At 40.5% G+C, this 25,593-nt stretch overlaps 1 protein-coding gene across 1 annotated transcript; it reads left to right on the forward strand.

Annotated features, from left to right (window-relative positions):
* Positions 1–22,816: 22,816 nt before the first annotated feature.
* On the forward strand, positions 22,817–25,359 carry LOC141631093 (uncharacterized). Its single transcript, XM_074443812.1, has 4 exons — positions 22,817–23,421; positions 23,536–24,245; positions 24,542–25,068; positions 25,189–25,359. The coding sequence occupies exons 1-4, from the start codon at positions 22,817–22,819 to the stop codon at positions 25,357–25,359; spliced, it is 2,013 nt and encodes a 670-aa protein (XP_074299913.1).
* Positions 25,360–25,593: the final 234 nt, after the last annotated feature.

Here is a 25,593-nt window from a genome sequence, read left to right on the forward strand (position 1 = left end):
CGTGTTAAGCATCATAACCCGAACTTGGTAAATGGATGTTTAATTTCCGTTCTCACTTGCTAATCAATCTAAATCCAACTTGACATCTTATGCTTGATATTTGGATTAACAAACCGACTTAGAAAGCTCACATGTTAGGTTAAACTTTTGGATGCGCATTCATGTATTTTAACCGTTCTATCAACTTTTGCACTTAAACAACCACGATCGATCAGTAGAGGTCGCTAACGCGCGCGGGATTCGGTGTCCGATTAAAGGGCATCCCAATACGTAACCTCACCCCTTACTCAGAACCTTTGGATAGTGGATGGCCTTATCCAGGGCGTACGAGAGTCATTTTAGGCATAGAATGCTAAAAGGGGGATGAATCCTTATCTTTAGTACCTATGTCAAACACCGCTTTTTGCCTTGGTTGAACTTGGTATAAAGTCGATTCGAACGTGTTCCAAGCATCCCACAAATGCTTGGTGGCGACTCCGAACATCTCTACATCGTTTCGCGGCCCTTGCCGAGACGATACCGACCGATCTAAAGCGACCCGGTCGAAAACATTTTACGCCGCCGAGCGTGGCTTTCAAAAGATACCTCTGCATGTCCAGAGATCGACTGGGCGTGCAGGTGGCCCGTGACCGCGGACCGGCTTGCGGCCCAAATCCGCAGACCGAGACGTAGCCCATGTCCACAGTTTGGCGACTCCGCTGGGGAAACTAGGACACTTGTGTCTTTGTGATCCTTAGAGGTGAAACTCGAACGAGATCGTGGTTAAAGTGCATTAATTGATATTACGGTCATAAATCGGGTTCCTTGTCCGGGCCCACAACCTAACCTTTATCGACCAATTGGCTCGTCTCGTCGGCGTGAGTTTTCTCATCCCCGCAATTCGAATCCCGATTGAGTCAAGCATACCATTGACGTTACACATTTCTGTTTCGTCAAGAAGCTTTCATCACTTTCGAGCACGAGGCTAGGGCACCCTCCTTACACATTTTGTTTGGATTGGTATCCCTCTCGCAAATCGGGGTTTGATCGCTTGGTGTGTAACCCACCCTTTTAAGCCAAAACCCGTGTCAAGCATAATGCATAATATAATGAACTGCGAATGCTTATGTGCTACTTGATCATAAGTCCTTCCGTGACATTTTCAAACTTTCAAAAACACCCTTTCGCGCCGTTATAATGGCCATTTCAAACCTCGGTCTTTCGCCGACCGTTGCACACCTTCCTAGACCGTCGTAATGACGATTTTCAAACCAAGTTTTGTATAACCATTTCAACACGCCTTTCTAGGCCGTCGTAATGACGATTTTCAAACCCGATTTTGTATAACCATTTCAACACGCCTTTCTAGGCCGTCGTAATGACGATTTTCAAACCCGGTTTTTTATAACCACTTCAACACGCCTTTCTAGGCCGTCATAATGACGATTTTCAAATCCGGTTTTTTTATAACCATTTCAACACACCTTTCTAGGCCGTCGTAATGACGATTTTAAAACCCGATTTTTATAACCATTTCAACACGCCTTTCTAGGCCGTCATAATGACGATTTTCAAACCCGGTTTTTTATAACCACTTCAACACGCCTTTCTAGGCCGTCGTAATGACGATTTTCAAACCCGGTTTTTTATAACCACTTCAACACGCCTTTCTAGGCCGTCATAATGACGATTTTCAAACCCGATTTTGTATAACCATTTCAACACGGCCTTTCTAGGCCGTCGTAATGACGATTTTCAAACCCGGTTTTTTATAACCACTTCAACACGCCTTTCTAGGCCGTAATAATGACGATTTTCAAATCCGGTTTTTTATAACCATTTCAACACACCTTTCTAGGCCGTCGTAATGACGATTTTCAAACCCGGGTTTTACAACCATTTCGAAGCACCTTTTTATGCCGTTATAATGGCTATTTCAAAATCCGGTTTTTACAACCGTTTCAAATGCACCTTTTCATGCCGTCTTAATGACGATTTCAAACCTTGGTTTTCACAAACCATTTCAAAATACCCTTTTACGTCGTCATAATGGCCATTTCAAACTCGGTCTGCCGCCAACCGTTGCATTCTCAAAGCGCCTTTTTATGCCGTCATAATGACGAATTCTACCCTCGAATTTTCAAAATTCGAAATCAATTTTTCAAACCGTCGTAATGACGATTTCAACCCGTGCAACTTTCGAAATTTCAAATCTCATTTTCGAAATCAAATTTGGCTTTTTTAAGCCGTCGTAATGACGATTTCAATTCTCACAATTTTCGGTTTGTATACCGTCTTTCAAAGGTTAAAGTGGTTTTCTAACCCGTCAGAATGACGAATTCAATCCTCATAATTTCCAATTTCAAATCATTTGAAAACAAATTTAACCGTTTTCAAATTTCAAATTCAAACTCAAATCATTTGAAAACAAATCTAACCATTTTCAGATTTTAAATCAAAACTTAATTTGAAAACAAATTTAACCGTTTTCAGATTTCAAATCAAATTTCATATATTTGAAAACAAATCTAACCGTTTTCAAATTTCAATTCGAAATCAAATCTTTGAAAACAAATTTAACCGTTTTCAAATTTCAAATACAATTTCAAATCTTTGAAAACAAATCTAACCGTTTTCAAATTTCAAATCAAAACTCAATCTTTGAAGACAAAGTTAACCGTTTTCAGATTTCAATCAAATTTCAAATGTTTGAAAACAAATCTAACCGTTTTCTAAATTTCAACCCAATTTTAAATCCTTTGAAAACAAACTTAACCGTTTTCATGGCCATTTTGTTCGATTCTTGATTTTCTAATCCGTCATTCGGAATTTCAAAAACCGTCTTTGGAAACACCACTTTGTTTTCAGAGCCGCCGCAATTTCAACTCAAACTGTCTTTTGAAAACAAACCTAAGACAACTCTTCAACTGATCGATTTTGAAGATCCCTACTCTTGAAGCGTCGTCAAAAACGACAAATGAATCTTTTTGAAAATTTCTATTTTCGAAAATTTCAGTCCACCTTTCTGATTCAGCCTCGAGTCGATTAGAGTCCAGTCGATTTCAAGTCAAGACGTCTAGATAACGTCAGATCTCGGCCGAAGTTAGTACCTACCTTCTGGTCTAGGCCGTGTCGCCTAACTATCGAGATATATTCAATGGCGTTATAAGAGTCAAAACTTGTCGGGTTCTAAACCCATCTTTCCCCTACATTACGGGTCAAAGGTCAAGTTTGCGTACATGTCTTGTCCAACGGCGTCACGCCAGTAACGCACATCCAATCTCGTCATAAGTCGTCTGTCTAGGCATCACTATGCCAAAGTTGACACTCGAGTCTAAATTCAAAGTCATGCACCAAGAGTTCAAACACAAGAGGTCATTCACGATCTTTAATGAACTCATAAACTGCTCACGTCGTCGCGTCTTCACGACAAAACTGCCTTTTGTACATATGTGTCGTACTTGCCTTTGTTTGTGCAATCCCTTGCCAAGACCAGTTATAACGCCTATCGTTATGTCAAATAGGAACCCCTTGGGTGCCATCAATCTTCAACCAGAAACTCAACAAGCTGATCAACCTTCATCTGCCATGACTTCTGCTGAAACCAACAACATGGTCCTTCGACTCCTAGCTACCGTGGAAAACTTGAGCACTCGTCTCTCCCAGGTTGAGGACAAAATGGCAACTGAGAATTTTCTCTCTTCTGATATTGAGCAAAGGATTAAGCTCCTTGAAAGTCGGCTACTGGCCAACGACCAAACCAAAACCAGACGACCTCATAGGTCCTTCCCTGATCTGAGTATGCCTTATACCACAGCCTTGGAAAGGCTAACCTCCCAAGGAAAACTTCAACCAAATGGTCCAACTCCAGACCCTCTACCAAACAAGCGAGGTCGTAGATGGGACGGAAAACTGTTTTGCCAATATCACCAAGGTCGCGGACACGATACTGAAACTTGTCTCCCCCTGAAAGGTGTCATCCTTGATATGATTGAAAAGGGTAAGTTACCATTACCTCCCTCAACAAACAACAGAAACAATCCTCCCGAAAACCCTATTGGACACAGTCAGGAATCTTCCCTAGACTGCTCTCACCTCAGCCCTCCTGACGATGAGGAAATTCATGCAATTGATGAGGATGGCATACAAAGCGGTATAATGATGCTTTCTGTCTCCATCAACAACATATTCTCAAAGCTGCAAGTGGCTATCGATGATTTGAATACCCGGGTAGCTAATTTGGAGAAAAGGTTTGGTAATACCGAAAATGATCCTAACCATCAAGGAAACCAACCCTCCGTTCACCAACCAACAACTGTTGAAAATGAGGAGGAGTCCGATGGTTCCCACATCCATGAACCTACCAATAAAGAAATTGCCTCACCAAAATACCCTTCAAAATTATAAGCAACATCCCAAAAACTTCCCACTAACAACAACCCAATCCTGCTTCCGCCCAGGATTGACAAAAACAAAAACATCCCTAAAAACACAAAAGTGGGAACCGTGGGAAAACATCAAAGGGTATTCACAGATCTGGGAATAACATATGGCATTGCTCTGGAGATACTTGCTTCAGAAGGAATGCTCCAACCCATTGGTCCGACTCCGGACAAACCTGAACACAAAAGAGGTCGTTCATGGAACGGAAAGGCCTATTGCCAATACCATCAAGGCAAGGGTTATGACATCGAAACCTGCTTCAAACTCAAGCATGCCATTCAAGATATGATTGAAGCTGGCAAAATCATAATTGCACCTCTCAGTCCGGACAATCCTCCTGAATGTCTAAAGTCAAACAGCAAGGTTGAACGTTCTCAAAGGACATTCATTAGGCTCAACACAACCTATGCCGAAGCTCTTCAAAAGCTCATAACTGAAAGGAAGCTACAACCAATCGGGCCCACTCCGGACCCGTCTGAATGCAAGAAATCCCGTTTTTGGGACGGCAACGCCTATTGCCAATATCATCGAGGAAATGGTCATGACACTAAAACATACTTCAAACTGAAACATGTTATTGAAGATATGATCGACAACCAGGAACTGATAGCTTCATCCCTATGCCAACCAAGTGATGAAGACAACCCTAATGAACATCTCTTTCTGCAAGGAGATAATAGCCTCATGGACTATTGTCCTCATATCATTCCCAACAACGAGAGTGAAGTGCTCAAGTGGGTCAATGCTCAAGACCAGACAATCAAGCCGCTGGATGTTGCGAAAGAAACCTTCGAGGAGGAACATGATGATTAGGAGTCCGTAGCCACGATTGAGTCTGAGTCCGAGTCCGAGTCCGAGTCTTAGGCTTTCTCATATCTATCCTAGTGTCTGTCCTTTTATTCCTAAGTGACAAACTGGGGGCTGTCCCCATAATTCACATGTATTCATCGAGTTTGTGCTAACATCTTATTTATCTAAATAAAAGCACAATTTCCAGCTATCATATATTCTCCTCTTTACCATTTCCCACTGACAACGAGAATTGATTTGAGAGTTGATTTAAAACAAACAACATGTTCCAATTCAACGTGAGTACACTCGAGTGACGTTCCATACCGAGTAAGCAAAGGACCCAAAACTCCGTGTCCATTCTCTTTACCTATTCCATGTCTGGCAATAGAAACCTTTCTTTAGCACCCAATTTAGAACGAGCTTCTATAAAGGGAATCCTACGACGAACCCAGATAACAAACCAGAACATCTCCTTGTTCATGATCAATGACGGAAGGCAAGCCCATTCCCCACAAAAAACATCCCATCGCCAAATTTCAACCTCTCACCAACGGGTACATCCCCGTCTGCACCTTTACCTCCCTCAAACGAAGGACGGCAAAGAACCAATCCATCCAAGCCAAAGCTAAATCAAAAACCAAAACCAAAAGGTCGAAAGCCATTCGGCCAATCTCCAAACCAAAGCCAAAGCGAAAGGCCAAAATCAAAGGCCCAAGCCAATAGCCATTCCCTCAAAGCCAAAGCGAAAGGCCAAAATCAAAGGCCCAAGCCAATAGCCATTCCCTCAAAGCCAAAGCGAAAGGCCAAAATCAAAGGCCCAAGCCAATAGCCATTTCCTCAAAGCCAAAGCGAAAGGCCAAAATCAAAGGCCCAAGCTAATAGCCATTCACCCAAAGCCAAAGCGAAAAGCGGAAATCAAAGGCCCAAGCCAATATCCATTCACCCAAAGCCAAAGCGAAAGGCCAAAATCAAAGGCCCAAGCCAATATCCATTCATCCAAAGTCAAAGCGAAAGGCCAAAATCAAAGGCCCAAGACAATATCCATTCGCCCAAAGCCAAAGTTCAAGGCCAAAGCAAGAACCGAAGCCGAAATCAATTCGCTCAAAGCAAAAAAACCAAAGCCAAAGGCTACTCACCCAACGTCAAGGCTAAGACTCAAGACAAAATCAAAACAAAACAAGATTGAAACCCTTTTCCCAAAAAGGCCAAAATCCAAAGAAAGCATCCAACACACAAAATCCTGGACAAGTGAGTCCAAATTACCAAGACCAGGACCAACAAGTCCAAAGCCTGGACCAACGAGTCCAACACATCAAATCCCGGACCCACAAGTCCAAAACACCAAACACTAAAACCTCAACCAAAACTCCTTCACCTCTAAGTCCTTCTACAGACTGTTACAGGGAGACCTATCTAGGATCCTGAGGATTTCCCTCAAGATTAAAACCAATATCGCTTCACCCTTAAGTCCTTCTAGAGACAGTTATAAGGAGAACTATCTAGGCTTCTGAGGATTCCCCCTCAAGCTCGTAATATCACACCTTAACCTTTGAGGTCCAAACATGGAAATCTGATCCCATGTTATTTACCAACCATTTCGTGCTCAGGCTACATCAAGCCGGAGACCCCATTCCGCACCACACTACAAGCCGTTACCCTTCTGCCTAAACACCACAAAATTCTTGCTCCAGATTTTTATCTGTAAAGCGAACCCATTATTACCAAAATCCACATTCCCTAATGTTGAAGCCATTTTTCACCACAAACCCCACGGAGTCCTCGAATGCTTTGCTATCGAGAACGAGACATACCTAATCTACCCTTAGAGTCCACTTTTTAGTGTGCTCAAATGATAAGGAACTTTTTCATAAGTTACACCTCTTTGATTCATGATCAAGAGGTATTTATCTCCAATCAACCTTCGAGTCACCAAACGGAATTTTCCGTCGTGACGCTCAACTCCATATTTTTATCTGTCAAACAAACCATTATTAACAAGCTTCACATTCCATAATGTTGAAGCCTTTTTCACCCTGACCCAGATACGGAGTCCTCATATGCTTTGCTACCGAGAACGGGACATACCCAATCTACCCTTAGGGTCCACTTTTTAGTGTGCTCACATGATAAGGAACATTTTTACAAATTACACCTCTTCGATTCATGATCGAGGGGAATTATCTCAAATCAATTTCTCGAGTCACCAAACGGCTTTTACCGTCGTGACCTCCACACTTAAAGGTCCTAACATCTCGCTTAGGCGCACAAACACGTTCTGAACTACGATCTGGTTTGATTTCACATCACGTGAATACGTAGGCAGTCTTTCATGGACACAACCATACACCTCAAAATCACTTCAAGGTCCTAACATCTCGCTTAGGCACACACCCTGAACTACGATCTGGTTTGATTTCGCAAACACGCGAATACGTAGGCAGTCCTATTACGAGGGCACAACCACACCCCCACACACATTCAACTTTCACACCTTAATTTGCAACCCATTGCACACACAGCTCAGAACTACGATTTGGTTTGATTTCGCACACACGCGAATACGTAGGCAGTCCCCCAACAAGGACGCAACCGCACACCCATTTCAATCTCAACCATTAACATCGATCCTCAAAAGCAGCCCACCCAGCCGCAAAATTTAATCTTATACCTCTTTACTGGGGGCTTCTTCCTTAAGACGTCTCCCATTCATGCTCTTATCAAATTCCCACCTTCTCATTCTGGGGGCTTCTCTTTCGAGAAGCCACCCATCCTTTATCCTCAAACACCTTTTCAGTCTCAACTACAGTCCAAAATAAACCTCCTTTAGTCTAGTGCTCGGTTCGGACGATGACAAGGTCTTGGTTCCGCTCTCTGAATCATTATACCTCGAGAAGGGATCTCAAACAAGCAAACGGAGGCAAAGGTGTCTGGCGAAGATAATCAATTCTTATTCCCCAGTCGAGCGGATCTTCTACTCCGATGATCTGATACGCGCTGTCACCGTATCTTGGCTAGGAGTTGCACTTACATAAGCAAAGTCTGTCAGGGTCATCCCCGTGTCGTGTCAATACCGACTTTATATCACGTTCACGACCGTCTCGTTTGTCGATCCACAAGATGCGTCCCTGTGAGTCAAATGTCACAACGGTCACGTGTCTCCAATCTATCAAATCACATATCTACGAGTAACAAGGCTCGCCTTTAAGCTTCAAACCTTTCAAAACTTCTATCTCCCTTTGCGTGAGATATTACATGCTAGTTGCTTATATGCTAACTGCTCACATGCTTATGTGCTTATATGCTTGCATTCAACGTGCTTGTCTATTCCACTGCGGATTTGTGTGGTCACTAACCATGCAGGTAATCTTGAGAAGACAAACTCACTCCAACTGTGTACTGGGTTCTTCCCAACAAACGGCAACCCGTCAAGTCCAAGGACTTTAACCCTCGATCGATTACATGGCACACGCTACCTCCCCCGATGAAAAGCAACTCATATCCCCGGCGAGTCCTGAGAAGTTTATAACTCCCCAGCGGGTGCCAATTTTCAAATGGAAGTCACACAGGCTATTTCCCACAGTCGATCATTCGACCATGCATGGCTGGCGAGCCTATACGCACCTTCAACATGGCTGGCAAGCCTTTGCGCACAAACGAGAATTATCTAAGGACATATCCCGAAGATGCCTCAGGTATGACTCCTTCCTATGGCTGGCAAGCCTCAAAACGCACCTTTACCATTGGCTGGTGAGCCTTTGTCCGCACACATCCAAGGACAGATCCCGAAGATGCCTCGGGTACATTTCCTTACCACAGCTGGCGAGCCTTTGCCCGCAAACGTTCAAGGACATATCCCAAAGATGCCTCGGGTATGATTCCTTCCTTTGGCTGGCGAGCCTTACAACGCACCATGGCTGGCGAGCCTTACAACGCACCGCGGCGGGCGAGCCCCTTCACATCCGCATCAAGCTGGCGAGCCTTTGTCCGCAAATAAGATACAACTCAAGGACGTATCCCGAAGATGCCTCGGGTACGACTCCGTATCACAGCTGGCGAGCCTTTGTCCACAAACGCGCAAGGACATATCCCGAAGATGCCTCAGGTATGATTCCTTCTTATGGCTGGTGAGCCTTTATACGTAGTCTAATGGCCCATGAAATTGGTGCTACCAAGAACTCATTGGTGCTCTCATGGCCCATGAAATTACTCTTAACAAAGATGACGCTGAACCAAGCCGTAATACGAGTATGGCCTTAATGAGCGAAGAAGTTGACTTTGAACTAGAGGATGAAACTGTCCTGTTTGCACGCCGTTTCAAAAATAAGATCTTTCGAAACAAACAAACAAAATCATCCTATAACAACAACAACAAGTCGTCCAACAACAAGGTTACAGAATCAAAGTCATCCTTCGCAAACAGAGGTTGCTTCAAGTATAGAGAATATGATCACATGATCAAGGACTGCCCTACATGGGAGAAAATCAAGGACAAGACAAAACGTGAAAAGACAAAGAAAGAGTTCAAACAAGTAATGATGGCTTTGTGCTGAGGAGACCTTGACTCAGAAGATGACGAGGGATCTGAAGATGATGAAGTAGCCAACCTTTGTCTCAGCAGCGTTAGTCTTGACCTAATCTCCGATAGCGACGATGAAAGCACAAATTCTCAGTCAAACTATTGCTTTCTTGGAGAATCAGACGAAGATGACGATGAAGAGGTAGAACTTAAAAAACGGGTTAAGAAATTGTCTAAAAGTTCTTTAATTGAATTCTTTGAACAATCTCTCGATAAGTGTCACGAACATGACTTGGAGCTAAAAGATCTAAAGGAACAAATTCTCAAAATTGCAGAAGAGAATCACACTCTGAAGGCTAAAGCTAAGAAGTTAAAGTCTAAGGTTAAAGCTGAGAAAGTGTAGATACCCAGTATCTGCACCTTCCAAAAACCACCCGATGATGATCGGACTATAACGTGTTTTTGATATGCGTGCGTGGATTGGCTATACATGAGACGGTTTAATGCACTACTCGAACATGAAAAATGATTTCAAAATTTTTCTAACTTCATTTGCATTAAAATAACCCTATTTAGTGTTAAAACCGTCTTCGGACCCAAAACCGACTCAGAAACCCGCAACTCGAGTCAACCTGAGTCAACCCGAGTCAACCCAAATCTCGAATGTCAAAAATAATGCCATGAATGTTTTCATCATGTCATTTCCATTAAAATGACCCTAATTAGAGTCAAAAACGACACCGAGCCAAAAACCGACTCGAAATTCAAATCCCGACTCACACGGGTCAAACCCGAGTCAAAGACACAAAATACCTACCCCAAATATCACCCAAGAGGAAGCTTACACGGCTAAGCAAACCTCAAAAACCACAAATCACAACCAACAAAACATTGGTTAGAACAAATGCAAAATCCAAATTTGCGAAAGGGACAACACATCCTATTGAGTCACAGGGTGGCTCGCGCCTAAAGCAGGTGCCTGCTTAGTTTCTACGCAAACTCAACCGACCTACCATCCCACATTTATCTATAAATACCCACCATCACACACCATAAACTTCACGCGAGAGTCCGCCCCCTCACATCTCCCTAAACTTCTATACTCGACTTCCTAAGTCACAAAATCGACACGTGTTTACGACCTACCGATCGTAAACACAAGCCTTACAGATATTGTTTGGTACCGTCGCCGTGCATTCGACCGACCCATTCGACCAACTCAACATTAATCAACATGTTTTAATTAACATACTGTCAAACATATTTTCAAAACAAAATCCTTTTTTAAGGCACTCTTTTTAAAGTTCTTGATCGTGAGTAGTCGCAACGAGAAAACTTGTCTCTAAAGTCGTCTATGTCGCAAACATCATACACGTAAGTTTGAGGGTGTAAACAACTCATTTATTTCATGTCTCTACTGTTTTTACGAGTTTATGAGCATGAACAATGCATAACATGATTCAAATATAGGTTAGACGAGCCAAAACCGAGTTTTGGCCTGAGACAGAAGCTCCTTGCTATGCAAGGGAGCTCGCGCCTCTTGTGGGTCTCGGGTCAGACTCATCCGTGTTTGAGTTCGTCTTTCCTTCAACACTTTCTTTTATTCTTACTTCTTTCCTTTTACGGTTTTTACCATTTCAAATGTTTTAATTCATTTTTATGATAAAACATATTTTGACCATTACAAAAATCATCCTTGGTTCTTTATACCATGACGGTTTATTCCGTGACTCGATGATATTATTGGTTAATTACATTTTAATGGGTATTTTAACACCCTTTTATTTTATTTACCATTTTTCTCATTTGTTTACATTTGTAAACATATTAGTCATAATTCATAATCATCCTTGGTTCTTTATACCATGTCGGTTTAATCCGAGTACGATGACAAACTTGACTAATTACAAATAATTGAACTTAACATAATTAGTTCAAATCAAACATTTTCCTTTTACACATTTTATTATGCTTTTCAAACATGCAAATCCGACAACGAATATTACTAACATAATAGTAATTATTCCGAGTCATGGAAATCATATTTGCAAATCTTTCATCATAAATACGGTTTTAAACAACCTTTTCAAAAACCAGGAGACGCCCCCCTTGGGTCGGCTCATGGCTCGCGCCCCAAGGGACCGCCTGTTTTCACATTTCAAAACCAGGGTAGAGCCCCTTCCATCGCCAATAGGCTCGCACCCCAGAGGGGCTGCCCGGCGCTGTTCTGCCTCATTTTTAGCACTTGTCTAGGACTATCCCGATTACGGTTCATCCGTATACGTGACGGATCAGATTGACAAGCTTATGTTTTTACACTTTGTCATTTGACCCCCTTTTTCAATAAATGGATCGTGTTAAGCATCATAACCCGAACTTGGTAAAGGGATGTTTAATTTCCGTTCTCACATGCAAATCAATCTAAATCCAACTTGACATCTTATGCTTGATATTTGTATTAACAAACCGACTTAGAAAGCTCACATGTTAGGTTAAACTTTTGGATGCGCATTCATGCATTTTAACCGTTCTATCAACTTTTGCACTTAAACAACCACGGTCGATCAGTAGAGGCCGCAAACGCGGGCGGGATTGGGTGTCCAATTAAAGGGCTTCCCAATACGTACCCTCAGCCCTTACTCAGAACCTTTGGATAGTGGATGGCCTTATCCAGGGAGTACGAGAGTCATTTTAGACATAGAATGCTAAAAGGGGGACGAATCCTTATCTTTAGTACCTATGTCAAACACCGCTTTTTGCCTTGGTTGACCTTAGTATAAAGTGGATTCGAACGGGTTCCAAGCATCCCCCAAATGCTTGGTGGCGACTCTGAACATCTCTACATCGTTTCACGGCCCTTGCCGAGACGATACCGACCGATCTAAAGCGATCCGGTCGAAAGCATTTTACGCCGCCGAGCGTGGCTTTCAAAAGAGACCTCTGCATGTCCACAGATCGACTGGGCGTGCAGGTGGCCCGTGACCGCGGACCGGCTTGTGGCCCAAATCCGCAGACTGAGACGTGGCCATGTCCACAGAAAGCAACAACGTTAGATTTTACTTGGCTGAAAAGAAGGAATTAGAGTCCAAAGTTATTGCTAATGAAGCTATAACTTTAGAACTTAGAAAAGCCAAAGAACTTTTGGAAACTAAGGTCACATCTGATGAAGCAGTGATCTTAGACCAAAAGAAAGAGATAGATTCTCTCTCAAAGCAATTAAAGGAATCTAAAACTGAGATGATCAATGTTAAGAAACAACACTCAGATGTTGTACTCATTCTTAACAAAAGGTTCCAAGACTTTCGTGACAATTACAAAAAGGAGAATGTCTCAGATCATACGAAATGTCAAGAAGAAATCAAAACCCTGAAGGACTTACTCTTACATGCTGAGAAAGTCCATGATAAGTGGGAGGGTAGCACAAAAGTCCTAAACTTCCTAACCGAACAATTTGACAATAATATGAAGATGGGGTTAGGACATGAGTGCTACAGCCGTAGAGCGCGCTAAATACAAATCTACACCTTCAGATTTTGATTTCAAAAAAGGGAAGTATGCTGATCTTCCTGAATATCTGATTTGCAATTACTGTGGTCATACGGGTCACATCTTAAACAACTGTGTCAAAAAGACTCATGATATACGAAAAAATGCCGAACATGCCAAAACTGCTGACACAGTTGACGAGGATAAGGAAACCCCCACTAAAGAACCTAACGAAGTAAGGAATAATAAATTTTGTTGGTTCTATGACATGGCCTTTGACTACCCCAAGAAACCTAGCACTTCACAAAACCCTTGTCAACCTAAACCTAGTAAATCTATTAACAAGGGAAACAGTCAAGATAGACCCAGAGAAATTCCTAAACCCTAAACCTAAAACTCCTCCCAAGCAGAATAACTCAAATGTTAGAAAAACAGTTATTAGACAAGTTAGGGTTCGAAAGGATTTAGTATATCGAGTAACTAATTATAAGGGACCCAACTTAGCTTGGGTACCTAAAAACTGCATCTAATCCCTTCTGCAGGAAGTAGTGAAAGAAAACAATCAATGGTATCTTGACAGTGGATGTTCAAGACACATGACTGGAGATAAGAATCTATTTCTTTCACTCAAGCCCTTCAACGGAGGAAAAGTGACGTTCGGGGACAACAAGAAGGGAAAAGTAATCGGCGTTGGCAAAATCGGAATTTCTAAGTCTCACGCGATCAGTGATGTTTATCTCGTGGACGGTCTAAAACATAACTTGCTAAGCATATCTCAACTGTGCGACAAAGGTAACAAAGTCGTTTTCCATACTGATAGTTGTCGCATTATAATCGAAGGAACTAGCAATGTTATTCTTGAAGGCCACAGGAAAAAAAATGTTTATATGGTAGATTTAAATGCTGTGCCTACTAACTCTTTTTCATGCATGAAAGTTACACTTGATGATCCTTGTTTATGGCATAAACGGTTTGGTCACATTAGCTCACTAACCATGAACAAACTCAAGAAGTGGGACTTCGTTCAAGGGTTACCTAAAATCAAGTTCGACCAAGAAGAGAAGTGTGATACGTGTGCCAGGTGCAAACAAGTAAGATCATAATTCAAATCTAAAAGAGTGGTAAGCACAAATCAAGCCTTGGAATTAGTACACATGGATTTATGTGGACCTATGAAGGTAAGGAGTAGAGGAGGATCAAGGTACGTCTTCGTTCTTGTACGTTTACTCGAGGTATGTATGGCCTATCTTTCTTCATTCAAAAGATGAAACATTTGATGAATTTGATTGTCTTATGAAACGTGTTCAAAACAAATATAAGACTAATCTTATATCTATTCGTACAGATCATGGCTCCGAGTTTGACAATCAAGCTTTCATAGAATATTGTAGAGTTAATGGTGTAGGGCATAACTTCTCTGCACCAAGAACTCCTCAACAAAACGGTGTCGTTGAACGTATGAATAGAACTTTGGAAGATATGGCTCGTACAATGCTTTTGTGCAGTGGTTTACCTCGTAACTTTTGGGCTGAAGCCATTAGTACTTCTTGCTACATCCATAATCGTGCTATGATCCGACCTATTCTTAAGAAAACCCCCTACGAACTCCTTAGAGGTCGAAAACCTAATATCTCCCATCTTCGTTGATTTGGGAGTAAATGTTTTGTTCACAATAACGGTAAAAACCGGTTAAGTAAGTTCGACCCTAGGAGTGATGAGGCGATTTTCATAGGATACTCAGATCATAGCAAGGCTTACAAAGTCTTGAATACGAGAACTCTCTGTATTGAAGAAAGTGTCCACGTTATTTTTGATGAAGATAACGTATTCGATAAGCCTTTACAGGATGAGGAAGAAGACTTAGATGAACTCGACTTTCGTCTTTCAAGAGACGATCCCCCAGAATTGGAATTAGAGGATAATGAGATTGAAGGTACAAGTGATGAACTTGATCGTTCCTCAAAAGATAAAAAGGAGAAAACCAAAGTTATAGTTGATAATACTATAACATTGACTTAAAATAAGGACTCTCAAACTAATGTTATAGGTGATGTTACTATAACATTGGATCCAAATCAAGGTGTAGAGTCTGAAGTTATAAACGGCTCTAATACAACACCCGGATTGGATTCAGGGGGAACTTCCTCCAATTCCGATCCAAATGAAGTTGGGACAAGCTCAAATAACGATGAAGAACCAAGTACTTCAACAAAGTGGAAATACAAGAGCTCACACCCCATGGACAATATTCTAGGGAATATTAAGAAGGGTGTTCAAACTAGACGATCCTTGAATAACTTCTGCTTTTTCTACTCTTTTCTATCCATGATCGAACCAACAAATATCAATGAAGCTCTTGCAAAATCAGATTGGATTGTAGCTATGCAAGAAGAGCTACAACAGTTCGAACGAAACAAGGTTTGGCATTTAGTTCCTAGACCAAAGGATCGATCTGTCATTGGAACAAGGTGGGTCTTTAGGAACAAACTAGATGATGCTAGAGTCATTATCAGAAACAAAGCAAGATTGGTGGTCCAAGATTATAATCAACAACAAGGAATAGATTATGAGAAGACTTTCGCACCTGTTGCCCGTCTTGAAGCTATTAGACTTCTGATAGCATTCACAGCACATAAAGGAATGAAGCTCTTCCAAATGGACGTCAAGACAGCATTCCTGAATGGGTATTTACAGGAAGAAGTCTTCGTTGAACAACCCCCCGGATTTAAGAATAGCAAATTTGAAAATCACATCTTCAAGTTGGATAAAGCCCTATACGGATTGAAACAAGCACCTAGGGCATGGTACGACAGATTATCGAAGTTTCTACTTGACAGTGGGTTCAGCAGAGGATCTGTTGATAAAACCCTATTTCTAAAATCCGAGGGTTCTGACCTTTTGGTTGTTCAAATATATGTCGATGACATTATCTTTGGATCGACCAACCGAAACCTATTTAAATATTTCTCTGAGTTAATGACCTCCGAGTTCGAGATGAGTATGATGGGAGAATTGAAATTCTTCCTAGGTCTGCAAATACAACAAACCAATGAAGAATTTGAAAAATTAGAAAAATTCGGAATGGAAAATTCCCATGTTATGCCTAATCCAATGGTCGAGAACAAGAATTTGACATTAGATGAAGACGGTAAATCAGTTGATGAAACTACTTACCGTGGAATGATTGGGTCACTGTTATATTGGACCGCAAGTAGAACCGATATTATGTTTAGCGTATGCGTTTGTGCGAGATATCAATCATCTCCCAAAGAATCGCATATGACGGCCGTAAAACGAATTTTACGATATTTAATTGGAACGGCCAAGCTGTATTTATGGTATCCAATGGAATGTAACTTCGATCTAGTCGGTTATTCCGATGCCGACTACGCAGGATGTTTTCTAGACAGAAAAAGCACGTCGGGTGTCGCCACATTTGTCGGACCGTGCATTATTACGTGGGGTTCGAAGAAACAAAATTCGGTTGCTCTCTCAACTGCTGAAGCCGAATATATTGCTACAGGACTGCTATGTACTCAATTATTATGGCTTAAGCAACAATTACGGGATTATGGTATTGATGTAGGATGTATTCCTATTTTATGTGATAATACTAGTGCGATAATAATTTCTAAAAATCCTGCACAACATTCACGTACCAAACATATTGAAATAAGACACCATTTTATTCGAGACCATATTGAGAAGGGGAATATAAAACATGAATTTTGTAGTACGGAAAAACAATGGACAGACATTTGACAAAATCGTTAGCTAGAGAACGATTTGAGACTTTACGGTTGGAAATTGGTTTAATCAGTGGTATCTAAGTTTCTGTATATGTTTAATTTCCTTATGACTGACTAGTTTAAGTTAAGATTGTATGACTGTGTCCGTATATTGTGTTGCATGGATAATTTCGTTTATAGGAAAATATTTATCATAAATTTCTATTTGTCATTTAGAATTTAATTGCTATACAAACTTAATCTTTTATCAAAATAGACAAGATACACCATATCTTTTATTTTCCAATTCACATAAAAAATGTCCTATATTGCTCTCCATATCACACGCCTTATATTTCCTGTACACAATTCAATTCCTTAAATTTATCTTACTTTCCAAATTTTATCTTTTACCATATAAATTTGATCACCTAACAACTCTTATGCCTACTTCAATACTTGTCACAATTTGACACTTACCAAAATTAATCACCACTTGCCTAAGACTTAGACCTAGACCCTTATAATTACCCCCCTCCTTTGCTGTGTACACCATACCACCTCCACTTGCCTACTTTTTCTCTTCTCAAAAAATTACCACAATCTCATCATCACCTTCTTCCCTTAACCATCAACATCACCATGAATTCTCACCATGCAAAAACTCGATCATCAACCTGACATCAACAAAACCGCAACTTTAACAACCCACCATCACCACTACCATCTCATAATCCAAATTCTTCTACCTCTCCTTTACCTCAATCAAAATCATCTACACCCCTGTTTCACGGTCGTGACGACACGATGTCCGAGGGAAAAAGAAGATGACTTTCTAAGGGGGATAATAAGGTAGTGTTGATGAGGGTAATACTATTAATGAACCCGAAGTTATTGTAAGGAATGGTATTATAAGAACTCTACTCCGGGATGTTTCGAAACACGCTACAAGGAAAGGGTTAAATCGAGTTCGTTTGATGCATGATGAAAGTGTCCTTGTTTCTCGTGTCTTGAACTATTCTATCCATGGAGGGAGGTATTATCCTAAATCTTGGTTGGTTAATGTGCCGGCTCTAAAATTTTTCATGATTTTCTTGATTTTCAAGGGTGGAGTCACATTAGTCAATTTTCGGGTCCAATTTATCCGGTTGAAGTTGTTCAATTCTTTTCTAGTGTGTCGATTAAGAAAGGGGTCTTGCATGCGTTGGTTAATGGTGTTGATGTGACGGTCTCTGTTTCGGATTTTTGCTCTGCTTTTTCGGTTCCCGATGACGGAATTGAAATTGATCCGAGTCTTGAATGGTCCAATGTCGTTAGTGAAAAGGAGATGTTGATTAAAAATATTTTGAAGAAGTTGGGACGGACGGTGGGAACATTGTTGTTCGTCCTCTCTCGGCAAAATTTAAGTTCCTCCTAAACTTGCTTTGGAACACTGTTGTGCCAAGAAGGGGAGGACGAGACAAGGTTTCTAGTTATGAGGCTATTATCATTTATTCATGGTTAGAGGGACAAAAAGTGAATTTGGCGAGTTTTGTCTTAAACCGTATAGGCCACACAAGTCTCACGGTTACCAAGGAAAAAGTTAGTACAACAATCGACCTTCCATATGGGATGTGGGTGTCTCGGTTGTTAGAAGTCAAACAAGTGGTGGGACGGGCTAGCTACGGTGTGAGTGCAAAGGATTGTATGTGTGATCGCTTGATTAAGCTTATGGGTCTTGTGGTTGATGGGCCCGAGTTGTTGCTTGTGAAGGATGTTGAGAAGGTTCCTAGTGATTCAGGTTTGGGAGCAATGGAGGCAAAAATGGAAAGTTTTTTGACTTTCTTAACGGAGAAGTTTGAGGAGCAATCCAATAACTTGGCTACGGTTTTATCACAAGTTGGACCATCACGATCTTTGGAGTCGGGTTTGGATGCTTCTCGGGTTTATTCTTGGATGGATAAGGTGGATAAGAGGTTAATGGGTTTTGAGAGGGAGTTGAAGGCCATCCGTGGGGAAGTGTTCCCACATGGAGATCGTCTTGCCTTTCTCACGAGTCAAGGCGGTGCTTTGGTTATGCATGGAAAAGCTATGGCAAACAATCAATCACTAACTTTGGAGGCGACTAAAGCTTTGTCCTTGAAGATACTCAACTTTGAACGAAGTATTCAAAGTCTTTCTCAACTTGTGAGGAGTTCCTTTGATCGTCTCGATGCCTTGGAACATCGTACTCATCCCGACTACGTGAACCCATACAAAACCCGCAATATTTGACCTTGCCTCGCCTTACCTTATTTAGCACCTTCTATTTTTAGCATCTTTTTATGATTCTAGTGGTGTATTTTTCAAACTTCATTCGGCCCATTTTGGCATATACTTGTGGATTATGGCCAAAGTATCTCTTTAAACATTTGTTTATTCGGCCCATTGGCACTAACATGATTTCCTAAGTTTGTATGACAATTAATCCTCTCGATGCTTATGGTTATGCGTGGTTTATTTCTTCTCTATGACGTTTTATCTCTTGTCTCGTCTTATATTATTCTAGTCATTTTAGTTTTGTTCTTAACTTTTCGATGATGTCAAGAGGGGGAAAGAACGTCTATGGTAAGCATCTACCTAAGCTTGCTCCTTGTTAAGACCATTTGTCTTTTAAAGTCCTTACGTTTTCGGTTACTTGTTAATCATCTTGATCTTGCGTTGATCTTTATTATTAAGATGACGGTATTATATTGAGGGGGAACTCTTTACTTAGTCACAATTTTAGGAGACTTGCCATCATCAAAAAGGGGAATTTGTTGAACCATACAGAATATATGTTTATGTTTTGATGATGTCAAGGTGTTTTAATATTATATATACTCATTGCGTGTAATCGTTTGTTAAGATCTTTTAGATTAGACTTATTCATTACAAGCAACAAAGAGAATTTTGATGGAAGTATATGATGGTCAAGCCTCAGTTGAAGATCAAACAATCTGAAGATTCATTCAAGAATTATGTGAAGACGAAGTCCGTCTAAAGATTAATCAAGCTTGGATGATGAAGTGGCCTATACTCGAAGATCTCCTATGAAGATTAGAATAGTATAGGTGATTGTCTCGTAATGGTAACTACGAATGAGTTTCTTAAGTTGGTAAAGTTATAGCTTTGCAGCTATAACATTACTAGTAAAAGAGCTCAATGTTATAGCTCTCCTACTATAATATTGAGATGCTGAGTTTATTATACACGACATATATTGTTTCAAAATTGTTTTGAAAATTGTTTAAAGTTCATTTTAAATGTTTTGATAAGAGTATTTATTTAATTAAGCCCGGTTTAGTGCGGAGTTCGGTTTTATGTTGAACGTTGACTAGTAGTCGTTTTGGGTCAACTTATGAGTTGGACCATGCTACTAATTAGGGTTTCAACAAAGCCTCTCTTAAAACCTAAATTCTAACCCATATATTGAGCTAGGGTTTGCACGAGTCACGAGACATATGAGCCGTGACATCTCGTGTAACTTAAGGTATATCTTGTGAAGATTTTATTCTATAAAGAATATCTTTACATATCTTGTATATCTTACTTAATATATTTGTTTATGATAAAAGATATTCTTGTTATAAAAAATCTTATCATATCTTAGAATTTATAGTAAAGATAATAATTGAATATATTATATTCTATCCTTTGGAATATTCTTTATTATCTTTTAGGCTTTAAGGAAAGAAATAATAGAAGATATAATTTGTTAACATATCTCCTATTTTCGGCCATTAAGGTTTCTCAAAATCGAGTTGCCTTGTTCTTTCCTTCCTATAAATACTTTGCTCTTTGTAACATTTAATTAAGAGACCTTAAGCATAAAAATTGATTTTATTTTTACAAAGCAAAACTGTGTATTTCAAGCAGAAAACCGTTTTGTTATTTTTGAAAGGTCGTGTGTTTTAAACTCGTATGTTCGCTAAGTTATCGTTATAAGATAATAGTGCTCAATATATTTCTTACTTGTTCATTAACGTGAACCTTTGCAAGAATCATTAGTGCTTTCTTATTAGCGTAAGTTAGTCACTCGAGTATTTAACGGTACTCATTGAGTTACAGCTAGAGTTAGTTGTACGAGTTGGGTTAGTAAATTTGTAATCCGTAGAAAGGTACTATATTTATTAATCGAGAATAGTGGACGTAGGTTTCGATTTGTGAAATTGAACCACTTCAAAAACCGTGTGTCTCCTCTCTTTCATTCGTTCATTTACTTTGTTTTATTTGTTCATTAGTTGATTAGTTAAAGTTAAATCAATAAACTTTAAATAATCAATTATATTCATACAATCGAAAAAGCTTTCAAAAGTTTTAAATCCTCATTTCACCCCCCCCCCCCTCTCTTGAGTATTTCGGATCGATAGACTCTTCAAGTAGTTATCTCTTCGATCAACTTCCAAGCATTATCATCATTAGTATTTGCAGCAGGAGCCAGGGACCAGGGCAACACTGATCAGGCAGCAGGCAACAATCCCAGTCACACTACCCTGTTAACAACCCCTGCCAGACCTGCTTTGGGAGGTCACAGGAACCAGTTCAATCTCAACCACCAGCTGCCACCTTGGCTAGCTGAAACCTTGATCAACTAAGCTCAGAAAAGTCCTAAGGAGCCAGGCCAAATTCACACTGCAATCAAGAGAAAATCAAACTGAAGGTCAAGCTACTGAAAGGGACATAAAGCATAAAGCATATTGCCATTTTTGGCTAAACAAGGAAGAGTTGTTGCTGGGATGCTTTTGCTTGTCTCTCCATAATTTAAATATCACCTAAGAGCCAAAGTCAAGGCCCTACTGCACCTATTTCGTCCTTATACTCCCAGCCAAAGCAACACATCAGCCTAGGAAGCAGCATGTCACTATCAGTGCAGAACTTCTGTTGTTTTATTGTAGTGTTTCTTTAAATCATTTTGTCATCATTGTAAAATATTTTCAATACTTTAATTATGTCCTAAGAACTAATCCTGACCCTTGGATGAGATTTCTAGGTTAAAATTTGTAACAGATTTCCAAGAGGAAGGCCTATATAAGGACCTCTCCTCCAACTGCATTCAGGCAGCTTTTGATGAATATTAAACCTGAGTTTTCTCTAAATTTTAAATCTCTATAACTTGTGCTTAGTATGTAGTTAAGAGTCAGACATGTTAACATCTTGTGCTTAGACTGTAGGTGTTGAACAAAGTCTGTTAGTGAGGTTCATTCAATCCTGTGCTTCGACTGTGGGTTATTTGGTCTTGCTGTTAACTTGAGTTGGTTTTTATCTGTGCTTGGCTGTGATAATTTTCCATTTAAGTTGTCCAAATTGTTAGCTTGCTTCCTTGTGAGTATTCTGTGGGATTTGAGTTGATAATTATATCCCTTGTTCCTTGTTCAGTTTCAACATCAATCCTGTGTCAATTTGTCTGATTTTCTTCTATCAGGCAACTTTAATTAATTTACCAAAATTACTTAGAGTGCTTCAAATTTTCTGAAATTTTTATCAGAGTTAGTTTATTCATTTAACTAGCTTGTCACCAAATTTCATTATTTTAGCAGGCCATTTGGTATTTTTAATCAAATTCTGAAAGTTCATTGCACCCTGACAAAACAAGTACAGTTGGTCTCATTTCAAAGTTTAAATTTTTGTGTCAAGCCTGTGGTTTGACACTGCAAATTGGTAATCAGATCAAGGTTTAACACAATTCCACCTTTATGTTAGTCTTGGGTTGTGAGAAACTGTGAGTTCATTATCCCTACCTACAACAAAAATACAAAAACAACCATGAGTGAAGAGAGACTTGCTGGTATTGAAACCAGAATAGAAAATCTTGCAGAAAATGTGGACACACTACTTAATGTTGTCCATGTAGTGATGGAGTGGTTTCCCAACCATGATCCAAGAAGACAACCACCTGCCAGAGGAAGAGGTAGAGGCAGAGGCTTCTTTTGTGGGAGCAGGGAGAGGGCAACCACCACATGGATATGAATCAGAATCTAAGGAAAGCATCAGAACACAAGAGGAGGTTCTTGAGCACACAGACAAGCATCTAAAGGTAGAAATCCCTGAATTTTCTGGTAGCCTAAATCCTGATGATTTACTAGAATGGATTAGGGATATTGAGAAAATTTTTGAGTATAAAGGTTACACTGATGTCAAGGCCTTTAAATTTGCTGTCTTGAAACTTAAGGGATATGCTTCTCTTTGGTATGATAACCTGAAACACCAAAGGATTAAAGAAAAGAAAGAACCACTTAGTTCTTGGTCTAAGCTTAAGAAAAAGATGTTGAGTAAATTTGTCACCAAGGATTATACTCAAGATCTCTTTATTAAACTGTCCAAACTTAGGCAAGATGAGAGACCAGTTGAGACCTATCTGAGGGAGTTTGAGCAGTTAACCTTACAATGTGACATTAATGAAAAACCTGAGCAAATGATTGCTAGGTTTCTGGAGGGTCTTGATAAGAATATTTCTACAAAGGTTAGGATGCCCCTATGGTCTTATGATGATGCGGTTAACCTGTCTTTGAGAGTTGAAAAAATGGGGAAGGCTAAGCCTGCAGTGTCTTAAACCACTACTAGACCTGCATTCTGACCATTTACTGGTGTTAGGATTGGTAGTACACCCAAACCAGCTGCACCACCTACACTGGATAAAGAAAAAGCCTCCATGAACCAGAAAACTAACCCACCTATGACTGAGGAAAATATCAAATGCTTTCAGTGTCAAGGATATGGCCATTTCAGGAAGGACTGTCCTTCTAAGAGAGCACTGACGACAATGGAGGTAGAAGAGTGGGAAAGGGAAGGATTGGTTGAGTATGAGGGAGATGAGAACCCAGTGCTGGAGGAAATGGAAGCTGGGGAGGAATCAGGCCAAGATCATGTTGTAGCTCACCCTGACACAGGGCACAACTTGGTCTTATGGAGAGTGATGCATTCACAACATTTACCCTTAAAAGCTGATCAGAGATCCCTGATCTTCAGGAGTAGATGCACAGTTCAGGGAAGGGTTTATAACTTGATCATATATGGAGGGAGCTGTACCAATGTGGCTTCAATCACCATGGTCAACAAGCTGAATTTGGTGACTCAGGATCACCCAAATCCTTACAAACTCAGATGGTTAAACAAGGGAGCAGAGGTTAAGGTTGACAAACAATGTCTAGTTCCATTCTCTATTGGGAAAGTGTACAAGGATGAGGTACTATGTGATGTTGTACCCATAGATGCTTGCCACCTGCTGTTAGAGAGGCCATGGGAGTTTGACAGGAATACAACTCATCAGGGAAAGGAGAATGTTCACAGCTTCAAGCATGAAGGTAAGAAGGTCACCCTGACCCCCTTACCACCAAATCAAATAAACTATGGGAGTCCAAACATGCCCGAAGAGATCAGGGGTGTACTGTTCTTGTCTGAGGCTGCCATGATCTAGGAAATAAAACAGGAGCAACCTGTATTGATCCTGCTATCCAAGGAAGTGCCTGAAAAGGAGGGTTCAAAGTTGCCTGCAGAAATTGAACCTTTGATCCATAAGTTCAGGGATGTTTTTCCAAAAGAACTGCCTAGTGGACAGCCACCCTTGAGGGAATTGAACACCATATTGATCTTGTACCAGGTGTTGTACTGCCGAACAGGCATGCTTACAGGAGTGATCCAGCAGCCACCAAGGAGTTACAACACCAAATTGAGGAGCTCATGAGCAAGGGCTTTGTCAGGGAATCTCTAAGTCCTTGTGCAGTCCCTATATTGCTTGTTCCTAAGAAAGATGGAACATGGATAATGTGTACTGACAGTAGAGCCATTAAAAATATTACTGTCAAGTATAGATTCCCAATTCCAAGACTTGATGATATGCTTGATGAGCTGAGTGGTGCCAAAATTTTCTCTAAAATTGATCTCGGGCAAGGGTACAATCAGGTGAGAATTAGAGAGGGAGATGAATGGAAGACTTCCTTCAAAACAAAGCATGGGTTATATGAGTGGCTTCGGATGCCATTTGGCCTCTCAAATGCACCCAGCACTTTCATGAGGTTGATGACTCAAGTGTTGAGGCCATGCTTAGGACAGTTTGCTGTGATGTACTTTGATGACATACTGGTGTACAACAGCAGTAGGGAAGATCATGTCAGGCATCTTGAAGTGGTTTTTAAGATTCTCAGGGAGTAGAAACTGTTTGGCAAGCTAGAAAAGTGCACCTTCGTGGTTGAAGAGGTGACCTTTCTAGGTTACATTGTATCTGGAAGGGGTATATTATTGGACCAGGAGAAAATCTTAGCAATTCAGCCAGTCCCTAAAACAATCACTGAAGTTAGGGGATTTCATGGATTAGCTTCCTTTTACAGAAGGTTCATTAAAAACATCAGTTCAGTTGTAGCACCAATCACTGAGTGCATGAAGAAGGGAGAGTTTCAATGGACTGACAATGATCAGTAGTCCTTTGAAAGAATTAAGAAGATGTGTGAAACCCCTATCCTGAAGCTGCCAGATTTTGATCAGCTGTTTGAAGTGGAGTGTGATGCAAGTGGAGTTGCCATTGGAGCAGTTTTAATTCAGACTCAGAAACCAGTAGCCTATTTCAGTGAGAAGTTAAATGAAGCTAAATTGAAATACTCTACCTATGATAAAGAGTTTTATGCTATCATCAGAGCCCGGATGCACTGAAATCAT

Source organism: Silene latifolia, chromosome Y, assembly GCF_048544455.1.
Source record: "Silene latifolia isolate original U9 population chromosome Y, ASM4854445v1, whole genome shotgun sequence".
NCBI classification, from domain to species: domain Eukaryota; kingdom Viridiplantae; phylum Streptophyta; class Magnoliopsida; order Caryophyllales; family Caryophyllaceae; genus Silene; species Silene latifolia.

Excerpts from the sequence above, each read along its gene's own strand:
- LOC141631093 (XM_074443812.1), top strand. The coding sequence starts at position 22,817 with ATGATCCAAGAAGACAACCACCTGCCAGAGGAAGAGGTAGAGGCAGAG. Across the intron at positions 23,422-23,535 it reads AAGGTTAGGATGCCCCTATG|GATTGGTAGTACACCCAAAC; the intron begins GTCTTATGATGA and ends TACTGGTGTTAG. Across the intron at positions 25,069-25,188 it reads ATGTCAGGCATCTTGAAGTG|GAGAAAATCTTAGCAATTCA; the intron begins GTTTTTAAGATT and ends TTATTGGACCAG.